Source organism: Thermobia domestica, chromosome 1 (genome assembly GCF_964235325.1).
Source record: "Thermobia domestica chromosome 1, izTheDome1.hap1.1, whole genome shotgun sequence".
NCBI classification, from domain to species: Eukaryota; Metazoa; Arthropoda; class Insecta; order Zygentoma; family Lepismatidae; genus Thermobia; species Thermobia domestica.
Genome location: NC_137454.1, coordinates 33,268,360 through 33,287,841, shown reverse-complemented (window position 1 = coordinate 33,287,841; position 19,482 = coordinate 33,268,360). Strand labels below are relative to the sequence as shown.

General features: G+C 35.0%; 1 protein-coding gene across 1 annotated transcript in view; it reads right to left on the bottom strand.

The window, feature by feature from the left end:
* The window catches only part of LOC145684381 (translin-associated factor X-interacting protein 1-like), a 155,820-nt gene that overhangs the window by 119,206 nt on the left and 17,132 nt on the right, over positions 1-19,482 (bottom strand). The window contains exon 2 of the mRNA XM_081756629.1: positions 14,690-14,837. Within this exon, the coding sequence (XP_081612755.1) occupies positions 14,690-14,837 (148 nt within the window). The remainder of the gene's footprint in view (positions 1-14,689; positions 14,838-19,482) is intronic.

Sequence of the window (19,482 nt, the reverse complement as noted above, 5' to 3'; positions counted from 1 at the left end):
CTACATAGTTTATACGGTTTACCCAACATTGTTAGAGTCGTCAAGTTTAGGAGGCTTAGGGGGCAGGTCATGTAGCTAGAATGGAAGAAAGTAGAAAACGCTTTCAAAGTCTTGACTGGAAGACCCATAGGAAAACGACCATTAGGAAGACGTAGGCGCAGATGGGAGGATAATATTAAGATGGATCTCGCAGAGATAGGAATACAAAGTAGAAACTGGATGCACTTAGCTAAGGATAGAAGTCAGTGGAGAGCTTTTGTGAACGCGGCACTGAACCTGCGGGTTCCATAGGCGATAGAGTTAGTTAGTTTACTGGTTTTATGAATGATTTGGGAGGGCAGTTGTTTAAACTGGAATTTGAACCATTACTAATGCTTGTAATGAGAAACTATATATATCTATTGGGAAGTGTGGACTTTCTTTTACGCAGATGAGAAGTAGCCTGTGTGTAAGACAGCAATACGAAAACGAGTATTTGCACAACGAATTGAATTACTATTGCTTACAACAAGATTTATTTTAACTGTACCTGGGACTTTTGATTGATAAGTAAATTAGTAAATTATATTTTAAGCGGTGTTGAGATTTATTTGTATTAGGTTATCGACTACTGTTTGGATTATTTTTAATTTATGTTTTATATAACAACAAGGTTATAAAGAACAATATAACAGTAATATGGGTTTTCGAACCACAATAGGGATAACTTTAATGCAGTTGCTGTGTACATGAACTGTTATGGAACATTAATCACTTAGTATATAGCATTTTTATATTATTGTAACTGCAAGAGAACTGTATTATAAGACTACCTAACACATGTAAATAATAGTTAGAGCTAAAATACTGAGTTACTGGCAACTGAATTGTCAGTGAAAGTAATGTATTTTTAAAGAAATAAACTGATATTAGAAAAAATAATCTTAGTTGTTTGTATGCTATATGAAGAAACTAGTGTTTAAGAAACAGTGCATTAAAAGAAAAAATAATTGTTTTTCGAAGAACATGGCAGGAAACTGAAAATATTTAATACTTTGTTTTAGATTTTTAGAGACATTACCAACGTAAGTAAATGATGAACTATTGTCGATTGAACGGGAATCACTGAGGTTGATACCTTGTGTTTAGTTTATGATATGAAGACTTTAACACTCTTGTTTATAGTTACTTTTAAATGAAAACAACATATAATCTTGTATGCAGAATGGATTGAATTAAGGGCATACCTACGCGAGGGATTCATTGGATGCGGACCACATTTAAAACTCTATAACCCAACAAACATTTCAACACTTTCTTAAGAGAATTATGCTTGCAGTAGGAGAGAAATGTGTGATATACTGTAGAAAACTCGATGTTACAATACCCTTGTACTCTTTATGTCTTATAAAAAGAAGTTAGTGTACTCTTTTGCTGAGAATATAGATGACAATATTGTAAAATTACGTGTCGTTTTATTGCAACTGGAATAATGTTACTTCAATAATGCTTAAACGCAGTCACTGTTAGTGCAGAATCCACCCTCCAACAATTTTCAGGATGTGTAGACCCTTACTTGGTATATGATTTTAAAAAGAATAAACATTGTACGGTAACCTCTTGAAACTTGTAGACCCACAGTGAAGTATAGTCGGATATGGGGGAGGGCACGGTGACTCAGTGGTAGAAGAGATTTTGATGTTTGTGATTTAAACCGACCAACTGAACTTTGTGGTGGACAACATCTCTTTTCTCCTGGTACTTCCATTTCCTACATTTATTTATTGGCTTAAATAGCTTATCCGATCTTTCTCTCTTTTAATAGAATTATTGCAAGGCTATGATCATATCTTATAATTATTATTAAATAATCCTTATTGAAGGTTTAATTTACTTCATGATTTCTTTGGAACAATAAAAATTTTTGCTTGAGATGGATTGTTTTCTCAGGGAGGAAATGCTAGAATCATGAGAACTTGCTTACATGCTGTGTGCCAAACATAATAAGCCCTTGGCGGGCTAAGATCGAACCATGGATCCATTACGCGCCAGAGGTGAACGATTTGAAGGCGATGAAGAATATTTTATAATCCCACAGTAGTATTAATAATTGTTTGAGATTCTTAGTATACTATGTGATACACAGGTTACACGAATTTTATTTTGTTCTTTTTGAACTAATGTTTAAGAGGACCAGAAGGATAGATTTCAAGAACCACCTATGGTTCAAGGATTACAGTTTTAATTTTACAGCTTTATACACATGCATTCAAAATTATACGGCCATTAGATGGTTGTATAAGATTCTTGTTGGACTTGATTTGATTTGAGTTTAACGTCTCTTTTCATCAGCGAAGCTATATGAGACGTAGACCTACTGATTAACGTGGAATCCGAACCACATGAGCTCCCGCCGGGAATCGAACCTGGGTAGACTTTTGTAGGAATAAATGTTTTCGCTGGAACCTTTTTTAAAATTTAATGTAAAACTTTAAACATAATGAAGAAAATAAGAACATACTGAGGTGAAATAAACTTGAAAACTCCCACCGTGCAAAAGAATTAAGGAAAACAGCCTCTGTTTCAAGCTGAGACTATCCATGGTTGAGATTGACCACCAAATATAACAATTATTTTTCTCAGATGATGAGTTTGTATGCTTATGCCAGTAGCTAAAACTGGAAAAGTGAACCAGGTAGTGTTTGCAAAATGTATCTCCTCACGTCCAAGTCTATCAATTCGCTGACGACACAGCATTTCTAACAACGGCTCGTACTATCCAACGTATCAACAGACTAATGCAGCCAGCCATCAACACATTTGTCCACTGGTGTGACTTAATCTCAGAACATGTGCAATTGTGATGGACAAAAATTCCATGGGTAGTGGGGCTGGTGGACAACAACAACTTCACGAAACATCTGTTGGTATTAAAATTAACGATACATGAACTTTCAAAAGACGAAATGTTTCTTTATCTGGACTGTTAATACTTTTTTGAAATTTCATCAGAACAAGCATTCAACTTAAACTATAATAAACGAACGAACTATCTAGTTGCATTATAGGAGGGCGATACAGGTGTGGATGAAAAGTTTATGTATTGATTTTTGAATACGAGTTGTGTGCGAGTAATTCAATTTTATTTAACTTTTAATATTAGAGATTATTTTATACGACCATTTAATATTTTATTATTTCTTATACATATTCGCTTTCATCATTTGTCCATTGTAATGTTAATAGAAAAAATGTTTTATTTAACAACATGAGCACGAAAACCTACAAGAAAAATATTAGACAACAACATTCATAATTATCACTGTACGGAATACTTCTTTAAATGGAAACAGTTTGATCCATTGGTAGAGTGCACCCATCTGTCACGAAGATCCCTAGTTCAATCCCAAGACCGTGACAATTTGTGATGGACAACACCCTGTGGATATTCTCGGGGTTCTCCATTTCCTACCACTTTCTTCATATTCAACATTTTTACAATCATTAACCATTCAACGTTGCCTACTTGTAAAATGTCTCGAGTAGATGAGTATATAAGACTCATGCCAGAACAAAATGTTTTCTCTTTGCTCTCAAGCCAGAAAAAAAGCAGAAACTCATATCTACTTGCCAGAATAAGTGTTTTCGATTTGCTCTCAAGCCAGAAAAGAAGAAACTCGTATCCACGAAGTGAAATTTCTCGAGTTGCTACTCGCCAAATTTCACAAGTTTCGTGGATACGAGTTTCTTCTTTTCTGGCTTGAGAGCAAATCGAAAACACTTATTCTGGCAAGTAGATATGAGTTTCTGCTTTTTTTCTGGCTTGAGAGCAAAGAGAAAACATTTTGTTCTGGCATGAGTCTTATATACTCATCTACTCGAGACATTTTACAAGTAGGCAACGTTGAATGGTTAATGATTGTAAAATGTTGAATATGAAGAAAGTGGTAGGAAATGGAGAACCCCGAGAATATCCACAGGGTGTTGTCCATCACAAATTGTCACGGTCTTGGGATTGAACTAGGGATCTTCGTGACAGATGGGTGCACTCTACCAATGGATCAAACTGTTTCCATTTAAAGAAGTATTCCGTACAGTGATAATTATGAATGTTGTTGTCTAATATTTTTCTTGTAGGTTTTCGTGCTCATGTTGTTAAATAAAACATTTTTTCTATTAACATTACAATGGACAAATGATGAAAGCGAATATGTATAAGAAATAATAAAATATTAAATGGTCGTATAAAATAATCTCTAATATTAAAAGTTAAATAAAATTGAATTACTCGCACACAACTCGTATTCAAAAATCAATACATAAACTTTTCATCCACACCTGTATCGCCCTCCTATAATGCAACTAGATAGTTCGTTCGTTTATTATAGTTTAAGTTGAATGCTTGTTCTGATGAAATTTCAAAAAAGTATTAACAGTCCAGATAAAGAAACATTTCGTCTTTTGAAAGTTCATGTATCGTTAATTTTAATACCAACAGATGTTTCGTGAAGTTGTTGTTGTCCACCAGCCCCACTACCCATGGAATTTTTGTCCATCACAATTGCACATGTTCTGAGATTAAGTCACACCAGTGGACAAATGTGTTGATGGCTGGCTGCATTAGTCTGTTGATACGTTGGATAGTACGAGCCGTTGTTAGAAATGCTGTGTCGTCAGCGAATTGATAGACTTGGACGTGAGGAGATACATTTTGCAAACACTACCTGGTTCACTTTTCCAGTTTTAGCTACTGGCATAAGCATACAAACTCATCATCTGAGAAAAATAATTGTTATATTTGGTGGTCAATCTCAACCATGGATAGTCTCAGCTTGAAACAGAGGCTGTTTTCCTTAATTCTTTTGCACGGTGGGAGTTTTCAAGTTTATTTCACCTCAGTATGTTCTTATTTTCTTCATTATGTTTAAAGTTTTACATTAAATTTTAAAAAAGGTTCCAGCGAAAACATTTATTCCTACAAAAGTCTACCCAGGTTCGATTCCCGGCGGGAGCTCATGTGGTTCGGATTCCACGTTAATCAGTAGGTCTACGTCTCATATAGCTTCGCTGATGAAAAGAGACGTTAAACTCAAATCAAATCAAGTCCAACAAGAATCTTATACAACCATCTAATGGCCGTATAATTTTGAATGCATGTGTATAAAGCTGTAAAATTAAAACTGTAATCCTTGAACCATAGGTGGTTCTTGAAATCTATCCTTCTGGTCCTCTTAAACATTAGTTCAAAAAGAACAAAATAAAATTCGTGTAACCTGTGTATCACATAGTATACTAAGAATCTCAAACAATTATTAATACTACTGTGGGATTATAAAATATTCTTCATCGCCTTCAAATCGTTCACCTCTGGCGCGTAATGGATCCATGGTTCGATCTTAGCCCGCCAAGGGCTTATTATGTTTGGCACACAGCATGTAAGCAAGTTCTCATGATTCTAGCATTTCCTCCCTGAGAAAGCAATCCATCTCAAGCAAAAATTTGTATTGTTCCAAAGAAATCATGAAGTAAATTAAACCTTCAATAAGGATTATTTAATAATAATTATAAGATATGATCATAGCCTTGCAATAATTCTATTACAAGAGAGAAAGATCGGATAAGCTATTTAAGCCAATAAATAAATGTAGGAAATGGAAGTACCAGGAGAAAAGAGATGTTGTCCACCACAAAGTTCAGTTGGTCGGTTTAAATCACAAACATCAAAATCTCTTCTACCACTGAGTCACCGTGCCCTCCCCCATATCCGACTATACTTCACTGTGGGTCTACAAGTTTCAAGAGGTTACCGTACAATGTTTATTCTTTTTAAAATCATATACCAAGTAAGGGTCTACACATCCTGAAAATTGTTGGAGGGTGGATTCTGCACTAACAGTGACTGCGTTTAAGCATTATTGAAGTAACATTATTCTAGTTGCAATAAAACGACACGTAATTTTACAATATTGTCATCTATATTCTCAGCAAAAGAGTACACTAACTTCTTTTTATAAGACATAAAGAGTACAAGGGTATTGTAACATCGAGTTTTCTACAGTATATCACACATTTCTCTCCTACTGCAAGCATAATTCTCTTAAGAAAGTGTTGAAATGTTTGTTGGGTTATAGAGTTTTAAATGTGGTCCGCATCCAATGAATCCCTCGCGTAGGTATGCCCTTAATTCAATCCATTCTGCATACAAGATTATATGTTGTTTTCATTTAAAAGTAACTATAAACAAGAGTGTTAAAGTCTTCATATCATAAACTAAACACAAGGTATCAACCTCAGTGATTCCCGTTCAATCGACAATAGTTCATCATTTACTTACGTTGGTAATGTCTCTAAAAATCTAAAACAAAGTATTAAATATTTTCAGTTTCCTGCCATGTTCTTCGAAAAACAATTATTTTTTCTTTTAATGCACTGTTTCTTAAACACTAGTTTCTTCATATAGCATACAAACAACTAAGATTATTTTTTCTAATATCAGTTTATTTCTTTAAAAATACATTACTTTCACTGACAATTCAGTTGCCAGTAACTCAGTATTTTAGCTCTAACTATTATTTACATGTGTTAGGTAGTCTTATAATACAGTTCTCTTGCAGTTACAATAATATAAAAATGCTATATACTAAGTGATTAATGTTCCATAACAGTTCATGTACACAGCAACTGCATTAAAGTTATCCCTATTGTGGTTCGAAAACCCATATTACTGTTATATTGTTCTTTATAACCTTGTTGTTATATAAAACATAAATTAAAAATAATCCAAACAGTAGTCGATAACCTAATACAAATAAATCTCAACACCGCTTAAAATATAATTTACTAATTTACTTATCAATCAAAAGTCCCAGGTACAGTTAAAATAAATCTTGTTGTAAGCAATAGTAATTCAATTCGTTGTGCAAATACTCGTTTTCGTATTGCTGTCTTACACACAGGCTACTTCTCATCTGCGTAAAAGAAAGTCCACACTTCCCAATAGATATATATAGTTTCTCATTACAAGCATTAGTAATGGTTCAAATTCCAGTTTAAACAACTGCCCTCCCAAATCATTCATAAAACCAGTAAACTAACTAACTCTATCGCCTATGGAACCCGCAGGTTCAGTGCCGCGTTCACAAAAGCTCTCCACTGACTTCTATCCTTAGCTAAGTGCATCCAGTTTCTACTTTGTATTCCTATCTCTGCGAGATCCATCTTAATATTATCCTCCCATCTGCGCCTACGTCTTCCTAATGGTCGTTTTCCTATGGGTCTTCCAGTCAAGACTTTGAAAGCGTTTTCTACTTTCTTCCATTCTAGCTACATGACCTGCCCCCTAAGCCTCCTAAACTTGACGACTCTAACAATGTTGGGTAAACCGTATAAACTATGTAGTTCCTCGTTATAAAGTTCCCGCAATTCCTCATTCCCGTTCCTCTTGGGTCCGAATATTCTTCTCAGGATCCTGTTCTCAAATACTTTCAGTCTATGTTCTTCCCTCAGAGTAAGTGACCATGTTTCGCAACCATACAGAACCAGTAAAAACAGTAACTAAAAATCCAGATATAGTAAGTTCAGTATTTCAATCCAATACAACTGCAGTGGGTAAAAAGCAAAACCACAGTTCGTCTTAAATTACCAAATTTAACTCAATAAGTGAAAACTGCACAATATAATCTCTTTAACGTTTAGAAAAATCTAATTTCGGAAGTACAACACTTCTGATATGTTATAACTATATGTCATATATTCACTCACAAATATATCTGCACTGTATATGCAGACAACTAAAACATTAAAATACTATTTTCTTATGCATTTGTAACAATTACAACAAAGTTTAAAATTGTCGAAATTCAGACTAGTTTTTATTAAAGTTTAAATTGACAGAAATCTATTTCAACTGTAAAAAGAACATGTTAGCTATTATTTCGTTTCTGGTGGTCATAACACCATTACAAGAATATTTTCTTGTTTTTCTAACTTACAAACAAGACCTATAAATAAAATACCCTTTTTAGTTCAACAAACATTCATCACACTTCAAATAAAATACAAAATCGTATCAGACTGTCTGTAAATATTATATGCAATCCTCAAAACATTTTTAACTTGTCGGTTGCATAATCTTCTAGGTGCCAAAGTCAAATATTCATACTCATTATTATTATGTATGCAAAATGTATCTGTCTCTCCAACACGCTAATTCCCATCGGTCACAGTCCTGCTAATAGTTATCGCCAATGGTGTTGGTTACCTTGTACTTAATGTTATCAGTTCTAAAGTAAAGCAATTTTAACCAAACTATACGTTCAAAGTGCTATCTCTTATTTAAAGCAATTGTTTCCATCTGCATATAAACTAATCTGCGCTGTCAAATAATTGTCCGTCTCTTGTATTGCCTTAAGAGTCGTTACCTACACTGTTTAAATAATGTCAAAATCGTCCTTAATGTACATCATATATCTTCTTTACTAGTATGTATGAAGTTATATAAACACATAATTTTGTATAAAGAGTTTCAAAAGTATAATTCTCCAATAACTGCTACAGTAAGTTTTTTTCCTCGTTCATAAACAATAAATAGCGCTGATCATAAAAAAGTCACTTCTAAAACAAAATGCTTTCCCTCAATCAAAGTGTATTTTCTAGTTTAAACATTGTGTGTGAAGTTTTCCCGTTTCCACCTACATTCTCGTTCCACCAACTTATACATGCGTACTTTTATTCATCCAAATATAATACATAGAAAAAGCTATGGTGGGTACGCAATACAGTGTTCACCTCTGGTGCATGGGGTCCTTGGTTCGATCCCAGCTTGTTTCCAGTTAGCTTTTTGGTGCACAAACACTATGTGCGTGGGTTTTTGTCGTGGTTCTCCTGCTTCTTCCCACTTTCTTCATTCCACCATATTCATTCATTACTCATCATCACCGTCTCATTTAGTCTAGCCAGTATATTCGTTGGATGTAAAAACTTATAATAACTTTTATGTCGATATTTCAGTATTCAATATTCATATCACACATTATCCAATATTTTCGATATTTCATACAACTAAGATCCAACGGTTTCAGTAAATCCATATTTTAAAAACCAATCTATAACTCCTTTACGTTAACAACCTCCGCAACAAACAATTCAGGAAAATAAGGTTTGCTCTCCAGTGTTTCTATTAAGATTTTTTTATTTCCTTCACCACCTAAAAACAATAAAAGAATTAAAATTTAATTATTTGCTGTATTACGATTTCCAATTACAAAATATAAGTATAAAGTTTCCGTTTTAACTTCACTACTACATTTCATCCTGGTAATATGTTCAAACAATCTCGGGTCTCTTTTGCCTTAGCTTTCAACATGAAAAACCCTTAAGTTCAATCTGCGGTAACGTTAAACGTTCTGTCGCCATATAACCTCATTGTTACACTAGCGTTTATGAAACAAAACACAACAGTTTACAATAATAATAATAATAATTCTTACCATATACTTTCTAAATACCAGTTATACGTCTTACACAATTCATAGCTACATATAAGTAACAACATCTGCTAAGCAAAATGTTTGTCGTACGGCTTTTCACGTTGAAGAGTCCTGGTTCGATTCCCGGAGCGCATTCTGCTAACTTTCTGTACAATATAATTTATATATACCTGTTATGTCATACACAATTCATTACTACATATAAGTAACAACATCTGCTAAGCAAAATGTTTGTCGTACGGCTTTTCACGTGGAAGAGTCCTGGTTCGATTCCCGGAGCGCATTCTGCTAACTTTCTGTACAATATAATTTATATATACCTGTTATGTCATACACAATTCATTACTACATATAAGTAACAACATCTGCTAAGCAAAATGTTTGTCGTACGGCTTTTCACGTGGAAGAGTCCTGGTTCGATTCCCGGAGCGCATTCTGCTAACTTTCTGTACAATATAATTTATATATACCTGTTATGTCTTACACAATTCATAGTTATGTATAAGTAACAAGTTCGCACTGCAAGCAAAATATTTAGCGTACGGTTCTCCAAGTGGGAGAATACTAATTCAAGTCCCAGTGCAATCATTAATGTTGATTCCCTGTACCCTCCATATTACATTATACTATATCTTAGTCACGTTATAATTCCAAAAAAGTACACCAAGTCATATCATTTTCAATGCCGAAAAATCCGCAATCAATTCCCGATTAAAACCAAACAGTTCCGTCCCCCTTATACTCCAGACAATTACAATATGTCCCTTTCCCATATAAAAATAAACAAGTATAATACAAGAAACCTTTCCAGAAGTTTCGAGAGTGTTCTTTCCCTATTCCAACAATAATAAGCTTAGAAAAAAGATCTGGAAGCTTCTAGTGCTTTCTTTCACTCATTCCGACGATCAAAATTTTTACAATATTCTCCAGCAGCAGCTGTCGCGTTACATGTGCTGAATATTAATGAATTACCTTGTTCTACGTGTGTGATCTGCATATTTTATTTCCGAAAAGGTTTTTTCTGTATTCTGCTTGTCCAATTAACATTTCTTTTGACCGGAAACCATTTATTATATGTCATGTTACCTCCGGCCGCACCTGCATACATTATGTGTCATTAATATGCGGGGAAAAAGGGTGTATCCATTTTTAAATCGTGCATTACCAAGTGCTACCATGTCAGAAAAGTACACACTCATGAATATTCATTTGGGCGAGTAGTTTGCCCACAACTACTGTACTTCTGTTACATTTTAGTATAATAATATTCTTTAAAAGGAACTTTTATTCATGAATAAGTAGGCTACCTCATATTATGAGTTTAAACTCAAACTTTGCATTTTAAGTTCCATTATTATAAATATAAAATGTTTTTGTGATATTGTTTTCCCTTATTATCGCAAACTTACGTTTTCAAGATACTCAAAAATATGTATTTTTTTCAGTTATAAAACAAGTAGAGAATAAAGTATATAGTAAAACTTGTCGTTCTTTCTTTGAACTCACTCCATCCATATATCTAAGTAGGTTATTTATAATGAAAATGTTTTCTTGCTTTAAACATATATAGGGTGATTCTTTATAGGGTTTACAACTCCAATCAGTTATAATTCTTAATTGGAACCACGTACAGACTTGGTTTATATGTCATTATACTGCAAAACACTTCGTTTTTTTTTTTGTTTTTTTTTTTTTTTTGACAAATCCATTATGGCTTCTTGTATGCACCTGCGGTCATGCTGAACGCTGGACACATCCCAACGAAAGTCGATTTCCTGCCAAACAGTAGCCAGCATTTCGGGAGTAACGTCCGCAATGTCTGTTGTGATGCGATGTTTCGGTTCATTAACATTATCAGGTAGGCGAGAAGTGTACACTTTATCTTTCACAACTCCCCCAGAAAGAAGTCATGCGGCGTGTAATCTGGAGACCGTAGTGACCAGGTAATTCAACAGCTCCGCCATACGACATTGCAAGCAAAAATTTCTGTCACATTGAAATTAAAAAAGAAACACAACAAGGCAAATGATATTCCCCACCACGTGGGTTACGTCTTTTTGATAAAAACGCATAGTTTGAAACTGAAAAAGTAAATTTAAATCCTATACATAATCAACATGTGGTTTGTTCGATTTCTGTAAGTTGGGTTATTGTAATCGTCGGAGTCATTCAATTGGTCCACTGCGACCTATCCACTTACCTGGGAACGCTGATCAAGAAATTACCTTACATCTATCAGGTAGTGCGGCGGAGCGCCATCTTGTTGCCACCATAAGCGTCCATCGTAGTCATCTTCATCTAATTGTGGAACAAGGAAATTCTGGAGCATATCAAGATAGGCGATGCTGGTAATGGTACTCTCAGCAAAGAATGGTCCATAACAGCGCAAAATATGTTCACTTTGGGGCTGTCATGAACCAGCTCTACGTGCGCATGTGGATTTTTCGTGCCCCAAATACGACAATTGTGTTTGTTGACTCGGCCGGAAAGGTGAAAAGGTGATTCGTCACTGAATACCACATTGTTTAAGAATGACTCATCACCACTAATGCGATACATGGTAACATAGAATTCATGTCAGGTATGTTTATCCGCTTTACTCAGTGCCTGGTGGGCCTCTGGGTTGCAGTACGGCCCTGCATGTCAGCCACTGGGAAGGTTACTGAGAGGTCCAGGATCTCTTAGTCACATCTGGAGCACACTGCCCTATCTGAATTGCTCATTCAATAAATTTTGAAGCCACGGACTACTGTGAGGTGATACATTGGAGAAAATGTAAGCTGTCTCCCCCTCCAGTGCTCGAAAGTTTGACAACATAAACTATTTTATCACTTATGCATGACAAATCTGCTCATGAGTTTTGACTTTCTAAATTTTCTATGCCATACTCAGGAAGTTGAAAGATGTGTTAAACTTGTCACAGAGTATGAAGAAAAAGTGTGCAGATAAGAAAACAGAAATGGCTACATTAGAGCAACTTTGCTCTCAAGACTCTCAACGCCAAAATTTGGTAAAAGAACTGAATTTAAGGCAACGTCCTTGACTAAATCAATATAATTTAGCATACCCGAATTGGTAGAATGGTTGGGTAGGGTGTGGGTGGAACTCGAATTGCAGCCACCTCCTCGTGATGAGTTCTGGGCCATAACATGAAAAAAAAGTTGAGAAATGAGCGAAGAGCTACAAAATCATTATGAAAATACAATGTATAAAATCATTCACAGTGCTCGAAAGTTTGACAACAGAAACTATTTTATCACTTATGCATGACAAATCTCCTCATGAGTTTGACTTTCTAAATTTTCTATGCCATACTCAGGAAGTTGAAAGATGTGTTAAACTTGTCACATAGTATGCAGGAAAAGTGTGCAGATAAGAAAACAGAAATGGCTACATTAGAGCAACTTTGCTCTCAATACTCTCAACGCCAAAATTTGGTAAAAGAACTGAATTTAAGGCAACGTCCTTGACTAAATCAATATAATTTAGCACACCCTAATTGGTAGAATGGCTGGGTAGTGTGTGGGTAGAACTTGAATTGCAGCCCTCCTCGTGATGAGTTCTGGGCCATAACATGAAAAAAAAGTTGAGAAATCGGTGAAGAGCTAAAAAATCATTATGAAAATACAAATTACAAAATCATGCACATTAACGCATTATTAACACCTTTCTGCATGATTTTTTTTTTCTTTTAGCGAAAAAAATCAGTATTGGAAATCCTCATATGGGAACTTGATAAATGAATTAAAACTTGAATTTTTAGATTTTTCACTAATTCCGACGAGAAATAAGTAAGTGTCATATATGACACACTTACAACTCACAAAGAACATGCCAGATGACACCAGAATCTCTTATTCATACACGTCAATATCTCACACAGTAGACAAAACAGTCATTTGATGCCTTTGGTAAATCACAGAAATTCTAGTGAAAAAAGGGGATGTGCCATATATGGCACGGCATGCGGTAAGGGGTTAACAAACATGACCTCACACAACTAAAATAAAGTACTTAGTCGCTATAGAAATAAAAAATATTGCAGGTATTTCTTGCATAAAGGTAAATTTTGATGTTTTTTATCATTCATTTATTTCAAACTTTAGGACGTTTACGCGAACTGAAGATCCAAAGTGTGATCTTTTTCTTATTTTACCATTGATTAGCATGTAATATGCAACTTTTGAGACCTATTAGAATTCGATAATCGAAAATTTTAATTTTTTTCTTTCAACCCTAGTGTAGGGTTGTCTTTCTCTGCAGAATTGCAATTCTTTATAGATGGTTTTTACCATGTAAAGCCAGTGGCGATGTTTGGTGTTCAATTGCCTCCCTGAGTTTGAATATACACATTTTAATCAATAAGAAACTAGTGAAAAACATCTGTTATATTGGAGTCTTCTTCCTAAAGGAAAACCTGAAATACTTGGGCAATTAATTTGGGTTTGCATTTTCTTCTTCAAATCGCACTTGCTCTAACATCTCCATAGTTACATACAATAAAAAAAAAAAAGAAATGGACTACATCTAGTGTCTTTTACTGCTCTTATCTAGTAGGCAAGAATGAATACGGTAAGTCTAAGTTCCCCTTTAATTTTCCTTGATAGACTTAACTTTAGAAATTCTCTCCGTCAATAGTTTTACCAAGTATAAATTTTAAGTCATGCTTCGAGTCCAGATAGTCTTAATGTATACATTTCTATATGCTCAGACCAGATGTAAGAATGAAGACTGCACAAAACGCGTACATGTTAAACAACCTTAGAGATTCTCTGTGTGTATGGTGTTGCCAAGTGTAAATTTTAAGGCATTCCTGACGGTGTGTCAATTTAAAGGAATTTTAAGGCTATAATATTATTGGCAAGTCTGAAGTAAGCCTGCAATCGAGGAACTAGCAAGTTTACTATTGGTTTGGTTAGATCTACAGCCGTGTAGCCTAAATGCAAGCTTGGCAAGCTTACAGACTTAGCTCTAAAGGCTTAAGTAAAGCTACTAAAAGTCTGAAATGCTATCACGGTATGTACTAGCATCTGGCAACCGTGTAAAGTAATGCAAAAAATTCTATCTTCCACGTTTTCCCTCCGAATATCCCTTTCATCCAATATCACTACGTAAACATAGCCGCAGTAACTATATTTTAAACTAAATGGAGTAACAGTACATATAACTACTACAACAAATTACTTTCAAATTACGAATGATTCAAAAGACTTCTTATTTACCCTTTCATATTTGTTTTCTCTGTTTACTTCTCCATCTCGAAATCGAGATTTCACTTGAGATGCAGGTATTAAGTTCATCTCCACAGCGCTATTAACCATGTCCTCACAGACTGACCGAACAAACTCATTTCCTTCCCTTGTCTGTTCCCTGGGCAATAAGAGTATATCAGCTATCAGTTCCTTTGCATGCAAAATGATATGAAAGTAAACAATACAAGAATTTACAAACTATTACATTGTTTAAAAACAAAACTATGTATATATTCCATCAGTATATTCGTTTTCACACTGTGCTCTAGTAGATAGAGCGTGGTCCTGGCGGGAGAACAAAAAGTTTCACAATCATTCAGTTTCTTTAATCCGAGCTCCTTTAGTCTAAGGGGTATAATTGTGGGACGTTAAACAGAAATATTCGTTTCACTATGTTTCTGTACACTGGGAGAATTATATATATATATACTAGCAGCGTTCACCCCGCTTCGCTGCGGTCACCCCGGAACGCAATAAACTTTGTTACTTAGATAATTTTTACTTTTTCGCTTTCAAGTGATATGATAAAAACCATAGAAGATTGCAGTAAATGTTAACATTATATCGCCTGTCATTTATGTTAACCCGCCCCGCTTCGCTGCGGTCACCCCCGAACGCAATAAACTTTGTTACTTAGATAATTTTTACTTTTTCGCTTTCAAGTGATATGATAAAAACCATTATAACGCCTGTCATTTATGTTAACCCGCCGAGTGACACGGTCATGCGGGTTGCATATAAATACGTTTATTTTTATACCTATGATGAACTAACAAAGGATTTGTACGTAATGGACACCTGAATGGTCAATTATCTCAAGACACTGGTAATTGAAAATTAAAGTGATATGATAAAAACCATCTAGGGTCCAAATCCTAATAACCCCCCAAAAATAAAAGAAATTGGTTCAGCCGTATTAGCGTGATGAGCGGACAAAGGATTTGTACGTTCTCTTTTATATATATATATATATATATATATATATATATATATATATATATATATATATATATATATATACCGGGTGTATTAGAAATCCGGGCCAAAGGCCCAACTCCATTATGAGTAAACATAAGAAAAAATGCAGAGAGTAAAGTTCTTGGAAATAGGTGATTTTTCAACCTGAAATATGGATTTTTTTTTTCAATTGGGCTTTATATTGTTGAGGTACCCTATGTTAAATGCCAAAGCAACATTACTAGTTCATAATCAAACCAACAATACAGCATTGTTGGGAAACGAGTTCCATGTGTTCTTGGTTCCCTCAGATAAGAGTTGGCAGGTTTCCCGTGTCATTTCCGAGTGGAAAAATTCCTCCATTTTAGATTGAAAACTACATATTTTCAACAACTTTCCCGTTTTTTTTTTTTTCATTTTTTCGAATCTTTACTAATAACGCAAAATCTGTCATAACTATATTATTTAAAATAAATATTTCTTGTTGGAAACAAGACTACATAATGATGGTAGTTAAATTTACTAAGCTAAATTAATTTTACTATTTGAATACTATATTCATAAATAATGTTTAGGTCGCGATAGTGTAAGGCCAGATGGACAGTACTAAAGCAAATGATCAAACAAATCCCAGCATGACTTGTTGTCAAATACAAGAACTCAATTCTCGAACAGTAGCGAACATCTGCTCCATTTAGTTAGTTATCACAGTTTTGATATGAAGATTAGTATTTGTCACAAACAAGTTCATTATTATTGAAGGTGGAAACAATTTATTGATTTTTTTTAGCAGATATAGAAGAAAAATCAAGAAATAAAGTTAAAAGAGCTAGTTGTACTGGAGTCGCAAACTGATATATTGAAATTGATGCTCGATATTGAATTCTATATAAAAAATGTTATTTCCTCTTCAGGTGTGTTTGCTTTATCTTTCACTAACATAATAGATTATTATATACAACGAGATTGTATTTGTAGTGTTTAGACCTTCGTGAGTGTGAGTGCTCTTAGCCTCCCATTCGTTGTTCATGACAAGGAAGCATATTTAAAATCGTGGCTTTTAAGATTTATTATTTCTGGAGAAAAGGGATGGCAAATGATGTCATTACACGGGGCGACAAATTGCCTAAGGGCAGGCCCTGGTGCGGGAGGTCATTCCGTACGTGCCAGGTATCGCAAAATTCCGCGTGCAGCAAAGCAATGCAAAAATAAATAAAATCAAATAAAATAAAAATGTCAATATATAAATGCTATGCCAATTATTGCAAACTAAATACGGTATCAAATTTTGTGTTCTGTTCACGCAAACCATTACGGAATGTGCCCGTCAGTCCTTTATATTGACATATCTTTGCGGTGTGTAATACATGAGACATTTTTTCTTAGACTATTAATTCACAAGAAATTTTTATCTTTATTTATTTATTTATTTATTTATTGTAATGAACTGCAATATTTATCGTTTGATTTTACTGATTTGATGTTCAAATCTATTTAAATTTTTCTTACGTACTGAAAATTTAATTTTGTGATGTGTAAGGACAGTGATCTGAAAAACCGACTCCCTAACTGGGAAAAAGGCTTAGAAGATGAATTTTAATATTTAATAATCAAATTTAATTTAAGTAATAAATAACGAATCATTTTGAAAAAGCATGGAGCATTTCACTAAATGAAATGAAATCTTTGAGTCTTACGTCCCTCGAATATGCCGGTTAGGCTAAGGAGACGATGATGATGAGTAATGAATGAAATGGTGGAATAAAGAAAGTGGAAGAAAACGGGAGAACCCCGAGAAAACCCACGAGCACGGTGTTTGCCCACCACAAGGCTCATTTGGCGGGGGCTGGCATCGAATCCGGGACCCCAAGCACCAAAGGTGAACGTTCTATCACTGAGCCACCGCGCCCCCCGACATTTCACTAAATTTAAAGATAAAAATAGTAAAATTACATAATTGAAATATTCGGTTAATCTAAAGCAAGTTGTGCGTGGGTTTTCTCGGGGTTCTCCCGTTTCCTCCCACTTTCTTCATTCCACCAATTCATTCATTACTCATGATCACCGTCTCCTTTAGCCTAACCGGCATAACCGTGGGACGTAAAACTCAAAGATTTTATTTCATGTCATTTTCTAAAGCAAGTTGCTGTACATAATGTGTCCAGCAAAAATGATAATTAGGGAGGTCACGCATGGAGGCCCGAAGAAAATTTTCTAAGGGGGGCTATCTCCCTGGTTGCTATATTACATTTGGTATTTTTTATTTGTATTAAGAAAATCTTAAGAAATTTAACACTCGGTTAGTCGCATGGGGTTCTGATTGATACAGCTGAACATTTTTCTACGCACATTTTTGACTGCGATGTCGCTCGCGGCGCCCGTTCCGTGTATTCCTCAAGCTCCACTCTACAAACCTATGAATAGAAGAGTTCACGCTGACATTCGCACATAGCGCTGTAGTTACGGCTGTGTATCAGATAGAACGGTTGCGACTAATCGTGTTATAAAGAGGTATTTTATGTTTCAGTTATCTCAGTTTTTCTTCATTTATTTTTAGACAATTATTTCAAGTTTTAAGCTCACAGTTGCTACTGTATATTATGGCAGAACGTGAACGTGAACGTGTATTTAATCTCAGTGATTCGATTGATGTTCAAGAAATTCGGAAAATATTGTTTGATGATGATGAGTCAATTCATCCAGCTGAAATCGAAGATTTTAGTGACGTTGCCGACACTGATGCAGAAGAATGTACGCCAGAAATACGTGAAACAGATTCTGAAACAGAAGAGAGTGGCACTGAAGAAGAAAGTGAACCAAATGAAGAACAACGTGACCCAAATGAGAAATTAGTGTACCTTGGTAGAGATAAAACTACAAAGTGGCAAATTGTTCCGCGTCAAATGAATAGACGAGTGCCTCCCCAAAATAAAGTTGTAAAGCTTCCCGGTGTGATTGGTGTTGCTAAAGAAGGTAAGACTCCATTACAGTGCTGGCAAAATTTTTTCACTGAAAAAATGCTTGAAGACATCGTTCGATATACTAATCAATACATAAATATCGTGCGGGGTAGTTTCAAAAGGGAACGTGATGCGGGTGATACCAATTTGTGTGAAGTAGAGGGGTTCATTGGTCTTCTTTATTTCGCCGGAACTTTGCATGCAAATAGACTGACACTGGACGATTTATGGGGAACTGATGGGGATTTTGTGGAAATATTTAGACAGGTTATGAGTCTCCGAAGATTTAGATTTCTGATTAGATGCCTCAGGTTTGATGACCGTACTAGACGAGACGAAAGAAAACAGGTGGACAATATTGCTGCTATTCGGGAACTGTTTACATGTTTTGTTGAAAACTGCCAAAAGAACTATTCTTTGTCCAATAATGTTACTATAGATGAAAAGCTGGATGCTTTCCGCGGCCGTTGCCGCTTCAAACAGTACATCCCTGCAAAGCCTGCTAAGTACGGAATTAAGATTTATGCTTTGGTTGATGCAAAATTATATTATACTTACAACATGGAAATTTATGCAGGAAAAATGCCTGACGGACCTTATTCCATTAGTAACAAGCCGGCTGATGTTGTCAAGAGATTAGTGCAGCCCATAATTGGAACAGGACGAAATATAACTGCGGACAATTGGTTTACCGATTTGAACCTAATTGCTGACTTGAAAGTACGGAAATTATCATATGTGGGAACCATAAAGAAAAATAAAAGACAGTTGCCACTGGAACTTTTGAATCTAAAGTATAGGCCTGAAAAGTCAAGCATGTTTGCATTTTCGAATGATGGTACTCTC